Source organism: Neopsephotus bourkii, unplaced genomic scaffold, assembly GCF_033783945.1.
Source record: "Neopsephotus bourkii isolate Nb327-2 ecotype Australia unplaced genomic scaffold, CSIRO-AGI_Nbou_v1 NB_359, whole genome shotgun sequence".
NCBI lineage: Eukaryota > Metazoa > Chordata > Aves > Psittaciformes > Psittacidae > Neopsephotus > Neopsephotus bourkii.
Window position 1 is genome coordinate 1,996,038 of NW_026900865.1, and position 26,390 is coordinate 2,022,427.

The 26,390-nt window shown below is 36.5% G+C and overlaps 1 protein-coding gene across 7 annotated transcripts in view; it reads left to right on the forward strand.

The window, feature by feature from the left end:
* TAFA2 (TAFA chemokine like family member 2) overlaps positions 1 to 21,475 on the forward strand; it is a 203,070-nt gene extending 181,595 nt beyond the window's left edge. For 3 of the 7 annotated variants that reach the window (XM_061348532.1, XM_061348534.1, XM_061348533.1), the window contains exons 5-7: positions 10,327 to 10,445; positions 11,664 to 11,912; positions 19,293 to 21,475. In XM_061348532.1, coding sequence (XP_061204516.1) covers positions 10,327 to 10,368 — 42 coding nt within the window. In that variant the 3' untranslated portion in view covers positions 10,369 to 10,445; positions 11,664 to 11,912; positions 19,293 to 21,475. Of the gene's footprint in view, positions 1 to 9,535; positions 9,717 to 10,326; positions 10,446 to 11,663; positions 11,913 to 19,292 lie in introns of those variants that run through there. The other 4 variants (XM_061348536.1, XM_061348535.1, XM_061348537.1 and 1 more) reach the window with 4 other exon arrangements.
* Positions 21,476 to 26,390: the final 4,915 nt, after the last annotated feature.

Here is a 26,390-nt window from a genome sequence, read left to right on the forward strand (position 1 = left end):
AAGAAAACTCAGGTGGAAATTATTTACCATCAGCATGTAAAACCAAATATTATGGAAGGATTTCCAAATTTGTCTGCATATTAAAGGGAGAGGGCTGACATTAAGAGTTAACCATGGAAAAGGAATACAATAAGTCTGAATAAGCTGAGTACTGAGTTAACTTGTGATGTTCTAGAACGGACTCTTTTGAGTCTATGTAGCCTGCAGGAGAGGGTAGGAGGAAAAAGGCAATGATAATTTAACTAAAACCAGAATTATTTTTACTTCATATAAAGAAATGAGTGCTTGTGTTCCTGAGCATTATACCACAGCAAAACAGGATGTTCAGGAACACCTGAGAACAATTATGAAATGATTATGTGCATAGGTGAGATATACCAGGCACATTGTGGCATTATCCTCTAGACTGAGAAACTGTTGTGAGAGGAAGGAAATGAATTTTTTCTATATGATTGGCTGCAATAATTTGATAAATAAACATAAAAATTTGATCATACTGCCCTATCTAAATTATAACAAAAATGATTAAAAAAGGGGAAAATACAAAGAACTATTATTTTTTTAACTTTTAATATATTTTTCTTCTTGCAACCTTTTTCTAATATAATTATTTTCATTAAAAAAGCTGGCCACAGTCTTGGCTTTGTTTCCTTTCCTTTTTACAAAATAAGGAAAATTTCTGTTTAAAGCAGAGGAATTTTACCATCAGTTGAAAACTACAAAGTATAGCAGCATTACATATAAAACTGACAGTGACATTAAAAAAATGCTAAGCCTTTGTATTAAACGAAGGAGCCCTTTAGAAAGAGTAGATGTCAACATTTTGCAGCTAGATAAGAGCTGAGGAGAAAGAATTTTATATTTCTGTCATTTATAGTGTGTATTCCACACAGGAGGTCTCTGGATAGGGGTTTTTGAAGGGCAGATCCAGATGCCAGGCTTTACTTGTAATAGAGGCTACCTTTGAGTAAGAGAAACAGAAGCTGCATGTGACCTGCATGAAAGTGCATACTGCAGTGTCTTTGGGGGTCCCTGTTTCCCAGGCATCCGTCTTGGGACTAGCTTAGAGCATGTCATGGCTCCTGGGCAGCCCATAAGTTTTTGTCTTTCCTACAGAAACTAGATTATAGGAACACAGGTGAAGCGGTGCATCCTGGGTCTCATCTTGAGATCCTGGAGCTGTGACATGACTGAAAAAGTGTGCACTGGAGTGGGGGAGTGTCCCTCAGCTGGTATTTTATGAAGACGTAGAGAAATATGCATTGCTATTTTTCAAGTGAAATAGAATAGAGTAGAATTGGACAGAGCAGATTGTTTCAGTTGGAAACGACCTGGAAAGGACCTACCACAATCATCTAGTTCAACTGCCTGACCAGTTCAGGGCTGACCAAGTTAAAGCATGTTAATAAAAGGACCTACTACAGTCATCTAGTTCAACTGCCTGACCAGTTCAGGGCTGACCAAGTTAAAGCATGTTAATAAGTGCATTGTTCAAATGCCTCTTAAACACTGTCAGGCTTGGGGCGATGACCATCTTTCTAGGAAGCCTGTTCCAGTGTTTGATAACCCTCTGGGTAAGGAGGTGCTTCCTAATTTCTAATCTAAACCTACCCTAGTGCAGCTTTGAACCATTGTAGTAATGAAATAGTACCATGTCCTTAAGCTTTTAGTTTGATTCAGTAGAACTGCTTGCGGAATGAGGCATAGTTTAACATGAAGTACTACTTACAATATGTGGAGTGGACTTTGTGTGAGTTAGGACTCTTCTAAAGAGTGATGTGACCATCCTGAGCTCTAAGGTATTTACCTTTTTAGTATTGGAGCGAATTGTTCTATTTCAGAGGGCTATTCAGTTTGTCCTAAGGTAAACCAGATTAATTATCTTCTGAAGGAGCTTTGGTTTCTCTGATAACTCTAAAAGAAAGCTGTGATGATTAGCTTACTGCCTAGCATTGAGGTACTTAATGTTGAACAGGAAGATGGTGGCTCGGATAGAATGTTGAATAGGAAGACACTCTACAGTGTGGTCTTCAGTAGGTAGTTGAGCAAAAAAACCCCTTCATTCTCTGTCAGTTTGGGAAGCTTTGGATTGTGATGACTATCAAATGCAATATAAGAGAAGTTTACAAAATATTCATGCTCTGAAAATGCACAGCTATGAGCTGTGAAGACAACATATTCTTCATGAGTCTATGAAGATAACATACATCATAGTATGGATCATACTATGATAAACAGGATGATCTGTATCTATTCATCAAAAATTGGCAATCAGTATATGTGCTGTAGAATTGACTTGTCAGTATGATGCTACTAATAATGCTTATATTAATAATGCAAAAGAACCAAAACCATCAGGTGTAATGCATAACAGGCATTGATTATTAACCTCTGAAAATCTCTAGAAGGTGAAAGCGAACAATATTTTCCTATGAACAAGTGAAAGTATTTTTTTCTGATGAGTCATAAAGGATCATCTTTTGGAAATGAGCATGTGGCTTCTGGAATAGCTGAACACCCACACTTTTATAAGAGGCAGAAGCAACTACAATTGCCGCTCCGAAAACTGGCTATTATTTTTAATATGTGGGGAAAAGCACACTGCAGAACAGAAAGAAATCGATATCTAATATATTACTATGTAACTATATGCCAAAACAATATTAGAAATAGAGTACTGGAGGGGGGGGGGAATAAAAGGATAAAATAAATATTACAAGGACAGAAAGAAATAAAAAAGAAATACTACCGGGCCAAGAAAAAAATCCATATTGAGTATATTTATCTACATTCCAAATCCAAATCTGCTATCCAGATCAATACCAGAGATAGACAACTGGTGTGAAAAGAACAGAAATATTGCCAGGATGGAGAGAAATCCATACTGAGAGTGTTTATCTGCATCCCAAGACAATATTGGGAAGAGCCTGAAGTCAGATATTTGTAATATTCCATTTAATCTAATTTAACATTATGGCATCCAGAGTTAAGAGAAACTAAAAATTGAATAACATCCTTGGAAGATGAGAAAATGCACCATCCAAACACACCAACTGGCTGCCCATGGAGCCAAATGGTGTTCAGTATGTGCATCCTGCTACTCTGAATCAATGCAGTTCTGTTGCTACCTATAAATACTGCTCGCATTTTTACACTGCCTACTCTTTCTCACTTGCAGATGCTGGATTGTTTCTAAATTAATTACAGCTGCTTAAAAGAGAGGCAATAATTTTGTTTATATTTCAATTTCTAAATTATGCTGTTCATAGCCTTTCTGGTACAAAGCATGAGCTCTGTTAGCCACCTTTACATAGTAATGCTTTGCAGTGGGCTACTGAGACTCTCGGTATTGGGAGGCAGCATTAGTTGTGACTCAACTACCATCAGTGCTGTCATAACCACCGCTTGAGTAAGACACCATAATACAAGAGAGCTAAAATGTGTCCCTGGATATAAGAAAATGGCATTTTTCTTGCAACTGAGCCTGACATCAGTGTAAGCAGTGCAGATACATTAGTTGTTGATCTCTCTTCTCTGCATGAGCAACAGATGTGTAGGCTCTCTAAGCAGCAGCAGAGGGGAAAAAATGGAACAAGTATTACTGGTTTTTCTGCCAACGTTGAAAAGAAGTATTGATATTGTGGTAGCCTCTTCACTCACGTATTTATTCCTCTTCCTCTTCCAGGCTTATAAATTGGCAGTAGTAATGATACATAATTAGAAAAAGCAGAAATTCATCATATAAATGTTGTACATAGGTTATTCTAGGATGTTTCCGATAGGCCAGACATATGGTGGTTTTGGTCAGTCAGTGCTAATAAGGCAATGTATTTCTCACATGACATTTTTTTCACTGTAAAGCTGTTACTAACTTTCATCACATGAAAGAATTTGGCTTTTGCTTTGACACTGTGTGATATGAAATACTTACAGGATAAATCAATGATCTGCCATGTGTCAATAGTAAATAATGATAAGTGCTTCTAATATTATTTAAGGGGCTGTATGAATAAATTAAGAAACAACCTCACTGTACAACTGCTCAGACTATAAACACCTCATCTTAATTTTAGGTAAAGATTTATAGGACTAATACATATATATACAGTGACTAGCAACGCCTTGTGGTTCATAAAAAGAATGTGATTGCAATATAAGTAGGTACGTAGACTGTAGCAAAATACTACCCATGAAAAAGAGTGATTGCGCTTATGACAGCCTCTGTGTAACTATGGTATCTCTTTCCATGCCTTTGGCTAATCTCTTACTAGGAGAAATTTGCAGCTGTCTCAGCATGTTTCTCATTGCTAAACCACAGACCATTGTATCTGCCTGTCATTAAAATAGCCATAAGTATTATGTACACATTTTCCTTAAAATGCATACAAGTTTCAGAGGGCAAATGAGTTGGTAATGGAAATAGAATGACATTTTTTGAGGTCAAGTTAACTTTTTATATTAGTCAGTAATTATTATTTTGATCTAGCATCACAATTCTTTCATACTGAAGCTCTATATTTTTCATAAGGCACCTACACTCTAATCCTTTGGGACACTTGGACATTTCGCTAAAAATGTTAGTAGTCCAGCCAACACATTTTGCAAGGAATCATCAGTAATAAGCGCTGTGCAATTTGCCAATTTTCTTAAAAATAGCTGCTATTTTTAATGCCAGATTTACTTCTTTAATATGAAGTCGGTGAGCTCAATTCTATATTATGAAAAGGTTCCTGTTGCAAATCTACATGTGGCAAAAGTTCAGACCTATGGCTTGATGTTGATCATTTGTAGGTCAAAGAAATATAGACAAGACATACCCCTTTCCCCAAAGAATGCACTTAAAAATACACACAAAATACAAGTTATAGTGTAAAGGATTGAAGGAATAAGTGTTGTGATGTGAAATGTTATAAGTAAAGTCATAGTCTTAAAGGCCAGTAAAACTTGTTGGGTAAATGAAGATAATTCAAACATTCAACACCAAAGACATCTTCAGTCTCAGATTTTGTTTGTTTCTGTTCTGACTTTGAATCCTATGGATACTGATATTAAAAACTGAAAGTGGGAAACATCAAAAGTGTCATGGTTTAAGCCCAGATGGTAACTCAGCCCCACACAGTCATTTGCTCAATCTCTTCCTTCTCCCCTCCAGGCAGGATGGGTAGAACAATCAATTGAAAGAAGGTAAACCCCTTGGGTTGAGATAAGAAGAGTTTAATAACTAAAGTACAGTATACTGCTGCTACCATTACTAATAATAATGAGAAGGGAAATAACAAGGGAACAGAACATAAAATTAAAAGAGGAAAGGAAAAAAACACCTCCAATAAACACAAGTGATGAACAAGGCAATTGCTCAACACCTGTTGACTGATACCCAGCCTGACCCTTGCAGCAATTGGTCCCTTCTGGGTAACTTCCCCAATACTGGGCATGACATGCTGTGGTATGGCCCTTTGGCTAGTTTGGGTCAGGTGTCCTGTCTCTGCTCCCTATCAGCTTCTTGTACCCCTCCTCACTGGCAGAGCATGAGACTGAAAAGTCTTTGATCAGGGTAAGTGCAGCTCAGCAACAGCTAAAACACCAGTGTGTTATCAGCATTGTTCTCAGACTAAAGCTGAAACACAGCACTGCACCAGCTACTAGGAAGGATTAAAAATAAGTGTTAGAGCTGAAACCAGGACAAAAAGAGAGAATGGGTTAAAGGTACAATGCATAGGTACGGCTCTTTTGGAAGGAGAGAACCTGTTAATGCAGTACTTGAAAGAAAATTTAAAAAAAGAGTAACATTTTATTTTTTTGTTAGCAACTTTTGCCTAGAAGGTTTGCAATTTTCAGTCCCTTGCTGCATCTCTTTGTCCCTGAATCTTGTCCCTAGGTATTCAGAAGGGTTATTCTGATTTTTTTTTTTTTTTTGTGTGTGTGTAGACACATTGTACAAATCATGAGAAATGAAGTATTTTACAATCCCTTCATCACACAGAGTGTTAGTAATATATGATGTAGTTTATACATTTTTATGAGGGAATAGTTTTTCCTGAGGTGGGACTGCAGCTAGATCCATTGTAAAGCATCATTTTAGCTTCTGCAGCACCTGAAAATTGACAGAATTACTCTGAAATCAAAGCAAAAAAAAATTGCAATATTTAAATAAAAATACAAATGGATTTCAGTTGCATTTCTTTAATTAACTAATCAGTGATTTTTGCAAGCATCACTTTCTTCCACGTGGGAATCCTCCACTCCATGAGACCAGCCAAGAGGTTTTCTGCCTTTGTCCCAAAAGACTCAACTTGTGATTTATTTTTATTTTCTTTTTCCCCCATTTTTTCCCTTGCTGGCACATTTGAGCTATTGACCTCATGCCTGAAGAATAGTTTTCTGCCTCTTTGATGGAAAATGAGAATGAGTTTTGAGGGCTATATGTAAATTACTTGTTTTCTCCACAAAGTGGCAAAGACCTGATACCAAAATCAAAGACATTTCCACTCTCATTTGCAGCTCCATTCTGCCAGTCTCTGCCCTTTCACAGCTGTGCAAGAAGAGCTCTGAATATCTGGAAGTGGGTTTTAGTTTTCCTAGAAAATCTGTCAGCTTCTACTACCTACCCCACAAGTTACCATATAGGAAGATGATATTCAAATGCCAGTTTCATGTGAGTCATGCTGGCATGCTCTAAAACTAGTGCTTCTTCCTTGTCTCACCTCCTTTGCAGCTTGCAAGGGCTTCTTTGGATCATTTATGCAAGTCAGAAATGATACATTTCAGCTAAGAGGGATTGGAGTGTTCCGAAACCTTACATTACCTACTACTTAAATAGGTGCAGTCAGAACTCTTGCTTCTTTCCCTAAGTATTTGGCACAGGCTTCACAAACTGTGTATCACTGCTAAGTTGCAGAACTCATACGCAGAAAAGTGCAACCCGACTCTTCAAAAGGCAGTACTTTCAATTCTCCAAAGTCCCATAGTTTTCTTGAAGTATTTCCTTACTCATTAGGACTGTTTATAGAAAACTTTGGAATAACCATCCTGTCACAGCACTGCTTTTCTGCTCTCTAAGAGGGAAGGAAGGAAATGGATAATGATCAATATCAAGCAGAGAAAGTCATACAGAGCATTATGCACAGTCACTGCTGGAGGAATGAACAACTTTCAAACATCTGAGATTACTCAGATACTATTCCCTTGCAGAGCAAAGTGAGCATGGTTGTAAATCTTACTTATTTCTCCATAAGACTGATGAAGATAGTCCTGCTCTATCTGAGAACTGTTCAAAATGAAAAAAAAAGTATTTCAGGCAAGAATAAGTGGAAGACTGATGTCTAGGACTAAATTAAAAAACAAAGGGACCAATATAAAGTGAATTTGCATAAGAATTTTCAAGGTGTTAATTTTTTTTCGTATCTTGTAGTTTACTCCTTCCGCCTTGGTGAACACCAGATTAATCTTAGGAAGTACACTACTGCTTTGTATGGAAAAAAGGCTTCAAAGGACTTTATATAATCTATAAAATGGACTTTGAGCTTTCCTCTACTGCATTATTAGCATACAAAGTTGATTCCTTCTCAGATTTTACGGTCCATATCTGCAGTAAGAAATTTCACAGAGCTCTGAAGTGGAGATTCTGAGTGAAGCTACAAAATCCGCAGTTCACCATGATGTATTTGTATGGTATGACCTGTGGAATTAAACTGGCAAGACCTCTAAAACCAGAAGTGAACCAAAGTGTGTCTTCAGTTTATGAAGACGGATATGATCTGAAGGAAATGATGGTTGTGTCTATCAACATGTATCTACAAACTCAGCAGCAACAGAAGATCTGAGAATTTTAATGGAGCTGCATATTTTAAGAGGTCCAAACCTGCTTTGCCTCTTCAGGTTCAAGAATGCCAGAAAATATTATTGACTCCAACCAGAGCTTCAGCTTATTCCTCCATCTTTAATTTAAGCCTTGTGGCTCAGGAACATGTCTCTGCCAGAAGAACAAAAGACTACCTCTGCTTGTGATGGTATTAATTCAGGCAAATCCACAGAGTACTTTTTCTTCTAGAATTCTGAGGTCTCTCTGTCCTGCCTCTTTGCCATCTTTCCAGAGTTACCTTGGAAAACAAGAGCATAGTAAATTTATACTCTTCAAGGCACTGTTCTAATTCCAGTTGTCAATAATTATTGTTCAATATATTCAGGATACAAAAAAGGAACAGGAGACTTTCTCCTAGAATGCAACTTGACAAATTTGGAGCTGTTTATTTGCAAAGCAAATTTCTTTTGGAGGGTTTTTAAAGAAATTACCAGAGTCCTTTTTCTCTCTGTTGACTGTAAAGCAAACCTTTGTTACTTACATTCCTGAAATTTGAAGGTAACAACCTCTTCAGAGCCTTTTGGTCTTTCCTTCATTACTCGAGATTTTAGAATACCAGTGTCTAATTGTGACTATCTACTCCAGTTCAGTCATACTTACCTTGTCTTGGTTCATGTACTAGTCAAAAGATAATGAGGAGATGAAGGTATGAAGACAGCTGGCCAGGTTCTTTAAGGAATACAAATTAAATTGAATAGCAAAGCACATTCTTCGTCACATTTCAAGATACATCTTTTCTGTGTGCTCTGAAGCTCAAAAACGGTATGAAGATGATCCCCAGTAGAGAAGAATTATAGGAAATTCTAACTTTCACCTGGAATTGGCCATAACACTCAAGGAAGATGACATTTCTAATCCATTCAGGAATGATGCTAATAGTATGCATCACTTTGTCATGAGCCTATGGCAAATACCAGTCATGATTTTCTGGAATTAACACCAAATTTTGATGCTATCTTCTTTTAAGAATCCTACAGGAGTTTGTGACCATTATATGTAAAAAACGCAAGAGAATGACAGTGAAATTTTATCGTCTACATGCAAGTACAAGCATGGATGGTTGATATGCGCTCTGTTTTGTGTTCAATTTATCTACTTATAAAATTGACAGTACTAGTTGCTTTTTCCCCTTCTTCATCTCCGAGGACCAAGATGCCTACAATTGTTAGTTGGGAATCAACAACCGTAATCTTGACTACTTTTCAGTGATCCAGACTTTTTTGCATTTTTCCCTAGGCAATGACAAATCCTTCTAATTGTTCATCTATGACAAGCCCTTGCATCTTCCTTTTCCCAGTTCTATTCAGACTTCAGAGGGTGACAGGGATTTTTCTGACATCCTCCAAATCTGCCAAATTTCTTCAGTTTCCCATCTATATTAGAGTGCTGGTGTGATGGTACTCATACTGGAGAAAGTAAAAATTAAATTCACTTAAAATAATTTTATATTCTCTGAATGGTACCCACTACTCTGTCTGCACCCATGACTTTGGCTAAAATTTCTTCATGCCTGAGAAAGCGTGGAGACTCTAAATGGATGCAAAGAGAGAGGAAAATGATCAAAGGTTTCCAAGTTAATAACTCATTCATTGGTTTTAAACATATTTTTTTTTTCTGCCTGGATATTGCTCTGCTGTTTCTAACTTGTTTTTTAGTTGTCTTATATTCCCTCAGCTGTGGCAGTATTCCTGGAGCCAAATGTGAGTGCACTACCTCAAAATGCCAGCAGTGGAAGCTGGTAAGCTGGGGGAAAAATCACCAGAGGAATCACTGAAGCTTGGGACAAAGGCAGAAAACACATCAGTACTGCACTAACAGAGCAGCAGGTACCCTCATAGAGAAGATAAAATTACAGGTAAGGAATAATTTCCATTTCTATTTTGGTCTCTTCCAAATGGCTTGTTACTCTCCATTCAAAATCCCAGAAAAAAAATAACACATCATAAACATATGAAGAAAATAAAGAAAGCAGATGTGAAGAATTTAGAGTACTTAATTATTTTAGTGAGGACAATTTGAAGTTCAATCTTACAAATTTCTTGGGAAAATGAATTAAAAATGGAAATCCATTGTATCTATTTGGGAATTTAAAAACTCAGCCTAGTTTTAAAATAAGGTTTGGGATTTTTTTTTTTTTTTTGTTTGGGTTTTGTAGCTTCTAAATTTTCAGAACATTGAACACAGAAATCTGCTTGCTACAGGTTTTACTTTCCAGTCAAGAACAACAGTAGGCTTTTCTTTATATAAGTGTGGTCAGATAAAGCCAAAGACAGAAGGACTCTATTCCTATCCCTCCTTTTCCATTTACTTTCTCACAGTTGGAAGGGTAGCATGACTCTTTATTATGCTTCAGTTTCCTCATCTGTAACAAGGAAGGAGGTTGTTTTTATTTCCCATTTGAGAGACTAGATGGAATCGGTGTAAAAGAGAAGAAAATTACATTTATTTAATTAATTGTCTTGCAGTCTTTTATGCCGCCATGCTGCAGTCCCACTATGGAGTTGTGATCACCACAAAAACCTCAAGAGGATATATCCTTGTCTGAATTGCTACAGTTATTATCTGTTACAGAAAGTAAAATAAGGTTTATCTTTAAGTCTTCTTTTAATATAAAACTGTTGTCTGCGGATGAAAAATTTTGTTACGTTAAAACAATTCTACCATAAACTTAATTTCCACTTTCTGGTATAGCAATATTGAGAAAGTTTAGGTATGTGCATTGTAGTGGCATTGCCTTTTAGAAGAGAATAATAATGAAGTACATTCAAAAGACTGATAGATTAGATTTAGCTTTGACACAACTCGTATTTCATCATCAGATATACACTATGGTTATTGTCCCAATGAGCTGTATCAATTAAGTTTATTTTGTAAACTATCAAGTTCAAAGAAATATGAATACAGAACCATATTAACTTGCTTCATAGTATTTAAATGTGTAGAGATTTTATTAAAGCTACAAGTTATCAAAATTATGAGTTTAATCTTGTGATGTATATTTCTAATGATCTGCAGAATGACATTAAGTTGAAAAGCCTAAAGGAAAAAGAAAAGGAAAATGGTAATCTTTTTGTAAACATTATTTAAATAAATTAGGTGATCTCTTGAGGTGCTGTGCAACCCTTTTTGAAAGCAATTGTTACCATCAGGTCCAAAAAATACCTCAAATGTCTAGATAAGGAACTAGCTGTCTGAATTGAATATTGTCTTTTGAAATGTGTCATCTGTTAGTTTATGTTTTTTCCTGTAACTTACTAACCATAGAAATGACTGTAAGTAGAGTTTTCAAAATGCTTACTTTTTTTCAAACTTTAAACTTTCTTGTGGTTTTTGCTTTGTTTGTTTATTTTTTAGTATTTTTGGTTTGTTTTTACTTAAAACAAGAACACACTCAAGCCTTTCATTTGCAAGGAATCGTATTCTGAGTTCATGGTTCTTTTCTATATTACAGGTCTACCCATGGACTTATTTTCAAAGAATTACTGCTTTATCACAGTTAAAGATTACTGCTATACTTGCAAAAATGAGTGCTATCCACCAGTTTCTATTGTGTTTTGGTGAAAAATCAATGAGTTTGATTTTGATTACGTTTAAACCTTTTCCTTTGGGATTACTGTTATTGCTTGCGGGTGTTTTTGAGGCCGTGCTCTTTAGCTAAGAGAAGTTGCTCTGATTCTGAAATGCTTTTTCCTCTCGTCTTGTACTTTTCCTTGTAAGTTAAAGAAAATTCCATCTATTCCAGTTTTGTCTTCTGTAACTAATTCCATAACACTGTAGTACTTGACATGTGTTTGTTTCTTAGGCAAACGTGTAAAACTCCTCAAGTCCGAATGGAGAAGTAGAGAAAGGAGGTTTCTGCTGTGCCTGATGACAATTTTTGTTTTTTTCCACACACACAAAATATTCTGGCTCCACGTTGGAGCACTAGTTGTGATGAATCCTAGTCTTGGTCGGATTCTAAGGAAGGGCCAGAACGTTCGTTGAGGAATAAAGAGTCAGACCACTCCAGAAAATATGTTCCAGCCCTGGTTTATTACTCACAGAGCAGCAGGTGTGTACAAATACAGGTTTACACAGTACTAATAGGAATTGTTGTACCTTATTCTCATTGTAGTTGCTTAGTTTGCTGCAGATGCCCAGGAATCGTGATTTATTTGGGCAGAGCTTCAGGAGGGTGGTTGGAGAGACTGCACTGCTCTCCTAAGCAGCCTCAGTCTGTCAGTCAGATGCTTCTGGGAGCCTTAAAATGTCTTTCTTCACTTTCCCTTCAGAAGTAGAGCCAGTTGATGAACTTAAGTCTCTCATTGTCATGGGAAAGCAACAGGTGCTTTGGGGAAGAGAACAGCATTTAGAAAGGAAGTATGTCTTGGTACATGGAGTTAGGTGTCGCTTTGTAGTTGAAAGCTCAGCATCCCATATGGGATTACTGAAAATTCATACGAAGTTGAAAAGGGGGTATTTCCACTATATTCCTAAGATTGCTAGGTGTTGACTGATCTTTAAACCATGTTTCAGGTAAAGAATTGCCATTTTCAGGAATGTATACAACGTTCCAAAGTATATTTCCTTTACCTATTTTACCAGTCCTAATTTTATTTGGAACAAGTGGAAAACTCAATTTACAAGTGAAAGGTTTCCAAAGTCTTTTAATTTAAATTAAAATTTTTAACACTGATTATCAAGGACTTTATAACCAAAAATCTCCTGCTGATATCATTAAGAGCAATGAGGAAACAAGAAATACAGGATTATACTTCAAATGGGATTGTGTGAAATGAGTTTTCAACATGTTTGTTTCTTTTTAATGGAAAATACTAAGCACAAGAATTTTCACAAACGCAATTCTGATTAGTCACAGTGTAATAAAAGTAAGAAAGAATTAAAAACTTAACTCTGATGGTTATCAGACATTGGGAAACATTTGAGACATTTAGGTGTGCTGGGGAATGTTCTGTTTAGTTAATAAAATGAGGTACAGATGTTTACCAAAGGATAGAACTAAGGATCTAGAATTGTAAATTCCTCCATTACAGGCTTGGAACATGGTTAAACTAACGCTTTTTATACTGCGGTGCCAAAAATAAAGTTAAGGCAAAAAAGTAAAGCTCTTGAGTCTTGATATCAAAAGCTAGGTAGTGAAAAAGTTTTATGAGTAGGAATGAGGCATTTAGAGACTTGAAAAAAAATTTCTATCAGTATGTAACCTCTGAAGGTAAATAGATCCATACAGTTATCACTGAATGCCTGGTTTCCAAACTGCTGACAAATCACTCAAATTTTGCCTTTTGTCATTAGCCCAAGTCAAATAATGGTCTGTGATACTGAAACAAGGGATTATTTCCTAATTCACAGTTCTCTGCTGCAGTTACTTTATCAAGCATACCCTTGAATCACCTTAACATTTTTCCTACTTTTTAAAAGGTTTCTTGTGCCTCCAGAAACTTAGCTATCTAGCATGCTTATGGTATTCTACAATTCCAACTAAATACCACCTTCACCCAAATCCAAACCTATCTACCATGAGGTGTGTATGCATATAGGAGCCCCCTTGGAAAAAACGGCTCATTAATAGGTCTTTTGTTCACTTTCCCCATTTCTTTAGAAAACAAATTACAGAATTCTCAAGCTTTGAGGAAATTCTGAGCCTCTCTTCTGTCAATGTTTGCAAAGTACTTTTGATTCTAACTGGTACAAGGTAGTATTAATAGATGAGAAGCATCTTACAAGCTTGCAAGTTGAACTGTTTCAGTGAATAAACATTCACAAGTGGCAATGCAAACTGTTATTTGCTTTCATAAGCCACATACGAATGATAGTGCACGGCAAAACATGTTGTCTGGATTTTGAAGTTCCAGGAAATAGCACGCTTCCATCTGTTCAAAAGTTTCATTTCTAACCTCAACTTCATTTGCAGAAAGCATAAGTGGAAAAAATGCCTTGGCAGATGTTTGTTTCTGGTTGTATGGGGCCTTCTGTTTTCTGCATTGTAATATTCATGTTAGGTATTCAATACCAAAACAAAGTTACTTATAGCATGGTACAGCCTTCTTCAGGTCCATTCCTCATTAGGAAACCATTCCTTGTTAGGAAACCATTCCTCATTAGGAAAGGTTTGCTAAAAAAACCCACCCCAAACAAACCATAAATTGTTGATCATGTTTTGTTAATAATTTTTTTTTTGTAGTCTCTTTATGTTCAGTATAAGAAAGAATATAAAAATAAGGAAAGGAAATGGATGGAAATGTATACTGAATACAACTAAGGGCTGTCTTGGTACAAGATCTCTTTCTCATCTTAGTGTCTTGAAGGACAATCCATACCTAGGCATTTCTTCAAGCCATTTCTTACGCCTCTTTCTTCAAGCATTTTTTTAAGGCATTCTTGTGACATTTTTTGTATTTAGCTTTCCTCATGATGGTAATTATATACATTTGTGAGATCCTTGTGATTTTTTTCTAGAAATCCCCACACCATTCTGTTTCCCACAGACCTTTAGTATTTTACAGAAGAATGGTAGGGGTGACAAGAGCGCTTTTCTTTGTCTCGTGAAATTCCACTTAGCTCAAGATTTGCTAAAAAAAAGATAGAGTGATGATTCTTGAGTATGCTTAGACGACACTCAGGCTATGACCACACAGAGTCCTGTACAGTTGATGGAACAGTTCTAATTGAAAAGAAAACCCCCAGTATTAAGGTCTTTCTGTTTCTTTGGGGAAAACCTAGAACGAAGGGTCCATCATGCTGCTGAATTATCTACAGAAGGAAGAGACGCTGTCTTAAAAATTTGCCCTTTTTTTCCTTGCATTAATACATAGTCCTGACAACAATATAATAGGCTTCCTTCCAACAGTCCCTCCCCACCAAGTTCTGTTGTTTGTACAATGGAAAAGGCACAGATTTGAAGTTGCAAGAGCATCAAAGGAAAGGCAAGTCGCTAACTTTCAAGTGCTTGACTTGGCAAACTCAAGAGTCTGGTTTTAATATGGATTTTGTGTATGGTTTGCGATAAACACGGAAAAAAAATTGAAAGAGCTGCCATTCAGAGAAATTGTGATGTACAAAATTGCGTTATGAAATGTTCCAGTACATGTTTATTTTAATATACCATATATTACCATCTATTTTATACTTACAATATTAAATACTAATTGCTTATGTATGTGCCGCATTTGCATGTATAAACTATTCTGTAGTTAGCCAATAACTAGTGATAGATTTTTTTTTTCTGAAGAAACAGATGATTTGTACTATACCTGCTTGGTATCCCATAATTTTCATGTGCAGCTGCCTGAAAGTAGGGAAAAGTACTTTACTGTTCAGGGAATATTCACTCAGCCAATCTTTACATTCTGTAGTCTTGATTTTTCTCCCTTCCTCTTCTAAGGCAGAAGGAAATCTTGCAAGTAGCAGGCTGCATTTTTCTTGGGAATCCATTCTTTTTGCCCTGGCAAAAGTGTTCTGCCCAAGGACTGAACCTGTTTCAAATATTTAGTGAACAGAAGGAATGTGGAAAACTTCAGTTGCATTTAATTATATATTGTTGTTTTAAAATAAAACAAGTGAGTTCACATACAATTACAGACAATTTACAGCAGCCACTCACTAATTTAAATTAAAAAGTCTGCAGCTGTGGAGTAATTATACTTTAATTGCACATGTAGTACAAGAAAGTGGAGAAAGTCTAATGCATTGTATTTATGATATAACAACCATGTGAAAAAACACAGTAGCATAAAGGGAGTAATTATGTTCCAAGAATGAACAAATTAATTCAAATCAACACCTAGGATCCTAAAGGTTTTATGTCCTTTTTTTTTCATTTGTATTGTTAAACAGCAGCAAAGTTAATTTTCCATACATTGTCATTATTAACTGAAAAATTTATTAGACTTGATTTGCACATATTTAGCATGTTACTGTTCTCTTAGGATTTTAAAGATCAGACACATACATCAGTCCCCTTTTCTATAAAGACCTTTGTCACAATACTTTTGCTTCCCAGCCACTCAAACCAGACAGCTTTTAGTGTATCCAAAATTAAGCATTTCTGGGAATACAAACTACACATTATCTAAAATTTCATGGCTCTTTATGAAGCTGCCTTTAGCATTTGAGAGATATATTCTTTCCTTGATATGTATGTATATGACTTCCATTTATGTTAATATCTGGTCTGTGCTAGCACATAAGAAGTATTACCTTCTTAGAGGCAAATGTGGATCACTGTGTGTGTTACTCAAAGGAGCATTTTGTGACCTGGAAGTTAACAGGAAAAAAAAAAAAAAAGGAAAGAAAGGAAAAGGAAAAGGAAAAAGAGGGCAGGTGGAATAATGAAAAATCTGGGAAGGGAAAGCAGTTAAACCCTCCAATCATGCAACTGTAAAAAACTAGGAATATGCAGCTTGACTTCCTGTAGCTTGTATAAACAAAATGACCTTTGTATATGATTAGCCACCTATTACAGAGCAGAGATTTGAATGGATATCTGATTTGTTTTCTTCTTTATATCACCTATTTATTCCATGTAACAGTGTATTTGCTTTTATAAGGATATTTTTACCACACAGTTGTAGAGCTGGGGCGGGAAGTGGAGTAGATAGGCCTACAGATTATGATTTTACTGGGTCTTTTTGTGACTGAAGAGAGCACATTTGCACTTCCAAACAGCCATATAACTGAGCAGCCATGTGTGAAAATGCTGCTTCTTGCTAGCACAGTTTATCACCTTAGCCTATGCAATGGCAAAGCTGGATGTAACAGAAATAATAAATCACAGAATGGTTGAGAATGGAAGAGACTTCTGAAAGTCCACTCCCCTGCTCAAGCAGAGTTGCCTAGAACTGGCTGGCCAGGACTGTGTCCAGATGGCTTTTGAATATCTCTGAGAAAGGAAGCTCTACGACCTTCCTCGGCAACCTGTTATAGTGAAATGTCATCCTCACAGTAAAAAAGTGTTTCCTGACAGGGAAACCCCTGTCTTTCAATTTGTGCTCATTGCCTATTGTCCTGTCACTGGGTATCAATTGAAAAGTCCCTGGCTCCATCGTCTTTGCAGCTCCCTTCAGGTATTTGTGCACACTTCTGAGATCCCCATCTGAGCCTCCTCTTCTACAGGCTGAACAGTTCCAGCTGTCTCAGCCATTCCTCATATGAAGATGCTCCAGTCCCTTATTTGCTCTAATGGACCTTTACTGGACTCTCTCCAGTAGCTCTATGTTTCCCTTGTACTGGGGAGCCCAAACTGGACACACTAATGCAGGTGCGACACCACCAGTATTGAGCAAAGGTGAAGGGCCACCTCCCTTGACTTGGTGACAATACATTGTATAATGTAGCCTGGGATACCATTAGCATTCTTTGTTGAGAGGCAGATTGCTGGGTCATGGTCAACTTGGTCTCTCTGAAGTCAGCTGGCACCCTCTCTTTTTAATAGCAAATACCTACTCTGTGGGCACGTAGAGAAAATTGAGAATCCAGCTGAATTCCAGTGACTGTGCCTGTCCTCTGAGGAAACTGTCCTCTGATTCTGCCTTGGTTTTCGTCTGCTCTGGAATCATAGAACAGTTAGGGTTGGAAAGGACCTTAAGATCATCAAGTTCCAACCCCCCTGCCATGGGTAGAGACACCCTGCTCTAAAGCATATCACCCAAGGCCTTGTCCAACTTGGCCTTGAACACTGCCAGGGATGGAGCATTCACAACCTCCTTGGGCAACCTATTCCAGTGCCTCACCACCCTAACAGCAAAGAATTTCCTCCTTATATCCAATCTAAACTTCCCCTGTTTAAGTTTGAACCCATTACCCCTTGTCCTATTGCTACAGTCCCTAATGAAGAGTAAGAAGCTTTGACCCTGCATTTACATGGCTTCTCTGGGAGTCTCACAGCTTTGATCTGTCTTTGCATCAGTTGATTTACCACAAGTTTTTTATGTATATATCTATATGTTTATGTATATATAGAGAGACAAGTATCTCTGACTTTCAAGTGAAGCTAATAAAAATCCACCTGTGGATAGGATCAGATGTGTAGTTTACATGTAGCTTAGTGGCACTTGAGTCCATGAGTAGAATTACAGCTTGTTACAGGAAAGCAAAATACAAATAACAGTAAGATGCTGTGTCAGCTCTTTGAGCTTTGGTGCAGGGCATAAAAATATGTTGCTTGATTTTTTAATTAATTCTTCATTATTTTTTCAAACAATCTTCCACTATAGAAGTGGGACATGAGGCTGTTTCCAACAGCAAGAGAAAAACAAATTAAGAGCAATGTAATAAATAAAACCAGGTTTCATAAAAACCACAAAACACAATTTTATTATTGTCTTCTTAAGTACAGTTCCTACAATCAACTTGGTGAAGGCAAACCAAAGTTATGAGCTCCTTGAAGAGTCCTTTTAATATTCTGCTCTATGTTTGTGCTCTGTAGAGCCAACAAGAGCTGTATGCAAACAGTTTTGCTGACGGCAAAAGAATGTTTCATCGTTAAGAAGCATGACCCTTCTCTCTGTGAACAAAATTAAAAGCATATGCCCATTGATGTCATGAAGTGTTATTGTGACCTTTCCAATGGGCTGCACCTCAGCGTTCGGGATTCTGTCCCCTGACACAGTCTGATATAAAATGTTACGTGATCATTAATTGTATCAAGTGACACAGCAGAAATAGTCCTCAGTTATGCTATTTTTTTTAATGGTAGATTTTTTCTTTTAATATTTAAAATCCAAATTATACACAAGGAAAGTTCAATTACTGTGAAATGCTTTGTTGAATATTCTTTCTCTGTGGTCTTTCTGTTCCACCCTTGTTTCACAATAGGTTGGGTGAAACAACTCTAAAGTGAACTCCTTGGTAGTTATTTTTTACCTTGTGAATAACAGGATCTCTCTCTCTTGTTTAGCTATGTATGATTTCTGTCCTGTTTCTTCACTAAGTGCTTATTTCTTGCTTAACAGGACATTGTCTTTCCCAACCTAAACAATTCTATGATTCTATGACTGTGTTTTAAAGTAGCATGCAAAGAGTGGAAGAACCCATCTCCAGTATCAGTCACTGTTATACATAATGGCTAACATTTTAAAAGCATAGTTGCACCCATACAGAAGGTCTAACATTGAAAAATATTAACAGTTTTTCCCTTAAACCCAATGCTTTTGGTAATTTGTGACCTTCAGATTTTTTTTTTTATCTTATTTTAAACGATGTCACATTTCAGTTTTATCTTGTCAAGACCAATTCCAGCAAATCACTTAAAGACAGAATTTATGTTGGGGAGCAATCCCATATAATACTACTTGGAATTATTCATTTGTTTAAAAACAATTTAAAGAGCTTTGCTGGACACAGATCTTGTATTTCAGTCTCAGTTTCCAGTACTTCGGAATTAGATTCTGTATGTACAGTTTTGATTTTCTGATTTTCTTTTTCTTTACAGGTAACCCGATAGCTAAAGACAAATCAAGTCAGTCTCAAGGCTGGTAACATTAAATACAACACACAGGAATTTCATTCCTCCAGGCAATCCTTGAAGTGAAATTTTATACTGCTGGGGTGTATCCTTCAGAATCAATTGTTTCAATGAGAACCTGCCTTGTAATCAGCAACAGCCTTGAGATCAAAACTACTGGGAAGTTATTCTGAACTTCTGTGTCATAAAGATTTCAACTGATTGAACTGTGTACACTTGTAAAATTGCACTTGCTGAGGAATTTGCAGCTGTAATCACAAGAGTTGATACTTAACATGTGCAGAAAAACAGCAATCTTTTGGATTCTCCATTCCAGACCAGTGGCTTTTCATCTTGATGAAGTCAACCACCAAAATGTATTGGTTCCTTCTCTCTAAAATGATCCCTGGTCCACATTCAGATCGCTGATGGGACTGCACACTGCTTTAATTAAATTTCTGTTGCAGAAATTGTCCTCTGGCATGGCACAGTTTTAGACATTTTTATTTGTATTCTAATCTTGGAGCTCTCAAAGTTACATATTTCAACATCTTGAAGTTGCTTTTGTTATAGGAATGGAAATATATATCCATTGTTAATAATTATTGTTGACAAGTAATAGTTATCTGAATACATCAGTCATATTAGAATGTATAGTCAGGCTGACATGTTTCCCTAAGGCTAACCAACTACTGCAGCTCTTTGGCGGTTAAAAAAGTGGTGGTCAAAACTCAATTACCACTTCCATTATAAGGCCTTTTTATAACTTTAAAATATACATTTCCATTTAGTTTGAAGGAGATGAGTGTTCCTGATATGTACTTTACTTTCTCAACCTTTAGTTCATTGAAATCCATGGTAAGCATTCAATGGCAGTATTTCATCCCTTTTTATAAAGGCAGGCAGGGATGTAAATGAGTTTTGCAATTATGAAATTGGATGGTAATCATTCAGAATTTTGGGGGTATTTTTTATTAAAAAATAAAGTCTCTTGCTTGAACCTAAATACTGTTGGATGCTTATGTAGATGTCTGCTCAGTCTGTTTGATACAAAGGAAGAAAGTCCTAGTGCCCTCTCAGATTTACAGTTTGTGGGTATTTTGCTTGCTTACAGTCATCCAATTCAGACCTGATCCTTGCCAAAATCACATTTGCTGGTTTTATTTTTGTTTCAGGAGCAATTTTTGAACTTAGTGATGTGCTGTTACATGAAAAAAAAAAAATCCTCAATATTTAAAGGCCTTAAGCATCTATGAGCTTTTTTCTAGGTTATTACAGAATGTATAATTTTATACTCCATTTAATGTATATTGTACCCTCTGTAATATTGATACAACAGAAATTTGGCAATTCCATGTAGTGACACTGCATAAGCATGCTGACTGGAGAGGGTGAGGGAGTTCTGACTGTATGCTTTGGTGCACTGAAACAAAAACCACACACACTTAATGGCAGTCAAATATATATAAGGTGAGCTTATTTAGAAGTCCTGTGTGTTTACCAGACTTTCAGAAAAAGAGGGAAATGATTTTATCATCACAAGCCATTGACATGGCTAAGTAGTTATATATAAAGTTCCATGATGGATGAGCACCCTGGAGTGCTCTGCCTATCACAGTAGCTCCTGCTGTTCCAAAACCATTTCATTACCTTTGCTGTATTATTGCACAGGAGAGCTTAAATAAAATAAATGACTGTTGGGAATAAAATTGAAAAGCATATTCTATCATTCTGTTGAGAAATAATAAAAAAATGTGGCAGGGAAAGATATTTTTCTGATTAAAATTTAATTATGATAAACTAGCAGCAACTAGGTATCTCAGTATTTTAGGATGGATTAATACTGTATAGATTTGTGCTAACAGGTGCAGGACAGAAAGCAGCATCTTAAAGAGATTGTCTGGGACAGTGCAAAGTGTAAAAGTGCTGTTTTGTAAAATCTGAATATAACCTCTCTTTGGTCAAAAACTACATCATGCTTTCAATATTTGTTTTCTTTGTTTCTTTGTTCTTAAGCCAACAATGAAAATATTGTATAATATACAAGTGTAACACATGCATATCAATAAGTGAAAATAAATGGATTTTCAAATATGCTAAATAGATTATCTGAAGTAGATTAGTGTTGTGAATATTCATAGAAAGTGAATAAAATTGTAATATAAAATAGATTTTTTTCCTATGGATGTGCACATTGGAGATCTATTATGTTTACCCATGGAAAAAAATATTCTTTTTCAGTGCATACGAATCTCAAGGGTTATCTTAACTTTGTATTTCTTCAGTAAAGCTGGGAATATATCCTACCACTTTGAAAGGTGTTTTTCCAAAGGAAACAGATATCTAGCACAACTGTTCTAGCATTGTGCCCTGTGTTCACAAGAAATTCTGGTTCTGGTGGGCTTACTGCTGCTTTCAGGCCAGACTGAATAGAGGTGGATTTTATTTTTTTTTTTTTTGTTTCCACAAAATGACAATCCCAAGAAATTCTCATTTAGATTATTTCTGTAGCAACAGAATATGGTAAGCATTCCTGAAAAAATTACATTTCGGGTTAATTAGTTCAACTGTTTAAAAGCAGAAAACAACCCAGCAAGCTATATCAACAGTGAATTCTGCTTGTGCATCTTGAAGCAAGCTGTGAACTATAGTTCTGCCGGCCATAGTGTCTGTTTTAGTGCTGCCTTTGCAAATGGAGTGTAGGTGGCTAGATCAGCTGTGGGCATTCATGCTGTAGGCATGTGAGATGAATACTGCCTCGATTACTCCTTTATTCCTTGCTATAATATTACTATACTACTTCCCAGATTATTTGATATACCCAGTTCATCTGATTACGAAGATGATCAGGCATTATGATCAGAGTGAAAACCATCTTAACCTTTGATTTCAGCAGTCATCAAGAACTCTGAACTGCAGGAGAGCATGGGTTCCTATTCTGCAGTTCCACGTGGCAATGCATTAACATGGAAAGAAAAATCATGGCTTTATTCAAACTTTTCGAATGTATTGGATCAGTTGACAAAACATAAAGGAAATCTTGATACGAATCTTAGGGGAAAAAAATCCAAATCAGAACTACTAAATCTAAAATTTAGCTTAAAAAAACATTTAAGGCTGTATCTTGGTTGTATCTGGCTTATTGATCATAACTAAGTGCTCACCCTTGAAAGAGCACTGCTATAGATACCACTGTTACTAAATTTAAATCCACCTATTATTCTATACCCTTTCAATCTTCCTATTTATCCTACAGCCAATGCAGCTTATATGTGCTTTAAAACTGGAGATGGAGTGCATCAGATAAATTTGTTCTGAAACTAAAAATCTACTATGAAGCATGTTATTTTGTTAGGTTTCATAAAAATATATGCTGGTGTTTTTTGCTCATTATGATTGCATAGCTAGCTTTCCTAGTTTCCAGGTAATGAATGGATGTCTATAACAACAAAACAGGAAGATGTGATTGGCATCCTTTTCTGCTGATTTACTGCCTCCTCCTTCGTGCCTTGAATTTCACACATCTGTTGTTAACCGAGATACTGGCAAGGAAAAGGAGTGCAATTTTGGCTTGTAAGAGAAGTGTTGCCTTATTCTCTAGCTTCTTTTTACCAGTAGTTGGCTGTATACCAAATGTGTCACACCTAAAAAATCTGATGGCATTAAATGATTTCTCATGGTTTCAGTGGTTTATTAAATTGAATAATAAGAATTACCTAATCACTTTGTTAGTCTTTATAATGTGATTTGTACCCTGAGACACTTTTCTATTTATTCTTTTATAAAATGAGGAGAGATTTCCAAATTGCATTTTTATCTTGTTTCTGTAAGAGCATACATAACTTTCTGATACTGCTTTGCAGTCAGTCATTGCAAATGACACAGCAAAAATGTCTTCCATGGCTGTTTTTCATTTTCTGTATTCATCTGCACTACTTGTGCAGTGATTACAAGAGGTAGTACACAAAAAGGCCGAGTTTCTCACAACTTTGTTTTGACAGGTGATGACAAGTGTTGCCAACATCCAAATGTTGCCAATCCAAAACTAACTTAAGACCATCCAGCAGGAGGACCACTGATGGTGACAGGTGGAAACTATTGCATAAGAGAATGACTGTTCTTTCTCTGCTGCTAGTGGGATGCCAGGCTAGGCAAAACCATTGCAGTATAGTTTCATCAGCAGAGGATTCTCCAGCCTTATGTCTTCATACTTATATCTGATATCTAGAACCTGCAAAATGTACACCATGTCTCCATATAAAAGAGGTTTTTTAGTCTGTTTCTCTTTTTATGATTAATTCTGTGTGCTTTGCCAATATTTGGGTGTAGAGAATATAATCCTTCTTACTGCCTTAGAGTTTGGGTCTCTTTGTTTTTGTTCTTTTTACTTTTCTGTGGTAATTTTCTCTCTTCCTGGAATCCGGTCAGTTCTCATGAAACTTCAATAGTTATGATAAAAGTTTCTTAATAAATAGTGGCTGAATACAGGCTCTTTGTAGTTCTTGGAGGGAAGAAAGATGATGTGTCTATCATTTTCTCTTAAAATGACTTCAATCTTAAACTGTTTCAATCTGAATAGAAGCATTTTTTCCTAACTATAAATGGTCTGTGTTTCAATATGCTCTCTGATCATAAAGCTGATGAAATGGTACTCTCTGTGTGGCAGATTACATCAGCCGAATTTACAAATGGATGATGATGATTTTGCTAATGTCCACAGGCAGGTAGAAAGAATTCGGTCCCAGATGCTCTAACTAATGTTCATGGCAAAAGCAACTCAAAAACAATGCCTCCATATGCTGTAATTGCTGGAATTATTTCTCAGGCATATTCCCTTGTCTTCCCTCATATGTAGAACTCATTAGATTCCTAGTGGGAGAACATATGGAGAGGAGAGATGATGGAAAACATTGTAAAACAGATTGTGTATTTAAATTTATATTATAAAAGACCTCTGTGCACAGGCAAACTTAGTGGAGAAAGTTCAAACTCTCTTTCTCCTTCATAAGGAAATCTACATTTATCTCAGTTATCTCAGTGCATTCAAAGACACAGATGATGAGTTGAAGCCTGGCTTTAGGGGTGCTAGTGGAAACTTTGCTGCTAATTTGAGACCAACTCTGTGTTTCCTACATTATTTTTCTAAAATTTAGTTGATCTATAGCTGCATAAGGTCTTTTCACTAATAGACATGACAGAAGTCAAAGTTCCACTCATGCAAATCTGTTGGCAGGATCAGACCTTTGGTTGTGGGTTTCTGATTTAAGTGTCAACATGATGTTTATGAATACCTTGATTGTGTTTCACAAAAAAAGTGATAAAGTTTCTTGAATCCAGTTCAGCTGACTGATGAATGGGGATTGTATCGAGTGTAGGGCTCTTTTAATGACTGAATATTAAGAATTAATTCTTTATCATTTCTTATGGTTAAGTAAAGCATAAAATACTGTATGCTGGCATTCATGAGGCCTTTTTTGTTACACGTATGACTCTTGACTGTTTTATGGTAAGTTTTCTCATTTTTTCATCAATACTGACCGTGAAGCTGGTTTCAACGGAGAGCGTTTGGTGCAGTAATAGGAGTCCCAATGGAAGCGGTGAGCAGTAGCAGAAGTTACACAGTGGACAGATGAGAGGTGGGTAGACTGATATCTGGTAACACCATGAATTTACTTCAGTGACTGCTGAAATATGGTCTGTCAGCTAGAGAAACACTTCTGCAGGTATCATTGTTGCCCAGCTCCCAAAGAAACAATCCTGATAGGTTTATCTTTTATTGCATGCAGTTGAATCAAATGTCATACCTAAATGAACATTGGAAGGACACAGAGAAACAGTGTGGAAGTCTATTAGAACGTGGCTCTACAGGCCTTGAATTGTCATATATGTCCACAGGATGTTTTCACCTAGGTTGCCTTTCTAAGAGGAGGCACAAAATGGCTGCTTAAGTAGCAATTGTAGTAGACTTGTGTGTGTTTGCCTGCAAATATCCCTGTCTAGAGCCAGCATGTAGTGTCCTGTCTAGAGAGAGCACCTCTAGAAATTCAGATCCAACCCTACTCCATTAGTATTGAACCATACTGCTCATCTAAGATAGAGTTGCACAGTATGCTGCTGGCAAGCTGGCCACTTGCTCTGCACCTTTCAGGGCAGAACAGTTGCTCTGACAAGCCTCAACAGGAAGCAAAACCTGCATTACTGTATGTGCTTTTGTCTTAATTAGATGACCCTGATTGTTCTATATGTTGTTGTTTTTTTTTCTGACAGCTAAAGGGTAAATGTTTATTATTAGGTGAAATTTTAAAATTTACTATTTTACATCAGTCCAAACAATGCACTTTAAAGACGTATTTTGCAGCTTCTTATGTGTTTGTCCTACTACAATTTATTCATTTGTGCTATATATGTATTAGCTTGTCTGTCAGCTACTGGTGGCACCTTTAAAAATAGTGTCACTGGTTAGTGACTTTGTAGTCACTGCATGAAATGCTCTTTTTGTTATAAGTCTTTCATTAGCATGGTGTAGTTTTTCCATTCTGTCAGTACCAACATTAGAACTAGATGATAAAGTAGTAGAAGAGCTTTGAAGATGTACGGATTTAATTACTCTCAGGCAACGAGCTAGACCTTGCTCAGTGAAGGAATTTATAGCTCCTGTGTGTAAGATTGTTTTCCATCATTCAGAATTTCCAGCCCTCTGCTTTGATTCAAATTTGATTATTCAGAAATCTATGCAGTAGTAATATTAATATAAAAGATTAATAGCTACTCAAAAGATGGATCCTTAAGTATTGAGGTATGCAATGCCATATCTGGGATATCTCAAATTCTGAGCTTTAACTAATATTCCTAATGGATAAGGAAAGTAGCAAATATTTTTCCCATTTTTATGTCTTTGGAAGGAAATACAGATATGGCAGAAGACTGGGAGCTAAAGTACCCACTGGACTTCTGTTAATGATGGGTTTATTGCCCAAGTCTGTATAGCTTACCTCACATTTTGTTAAAGCATGTAACATAAGGACCTCAAACCAATCAATTTCTGCAATTAGCAGTTGTGAAAGGAAACACAGAAGGAAGTTCAAG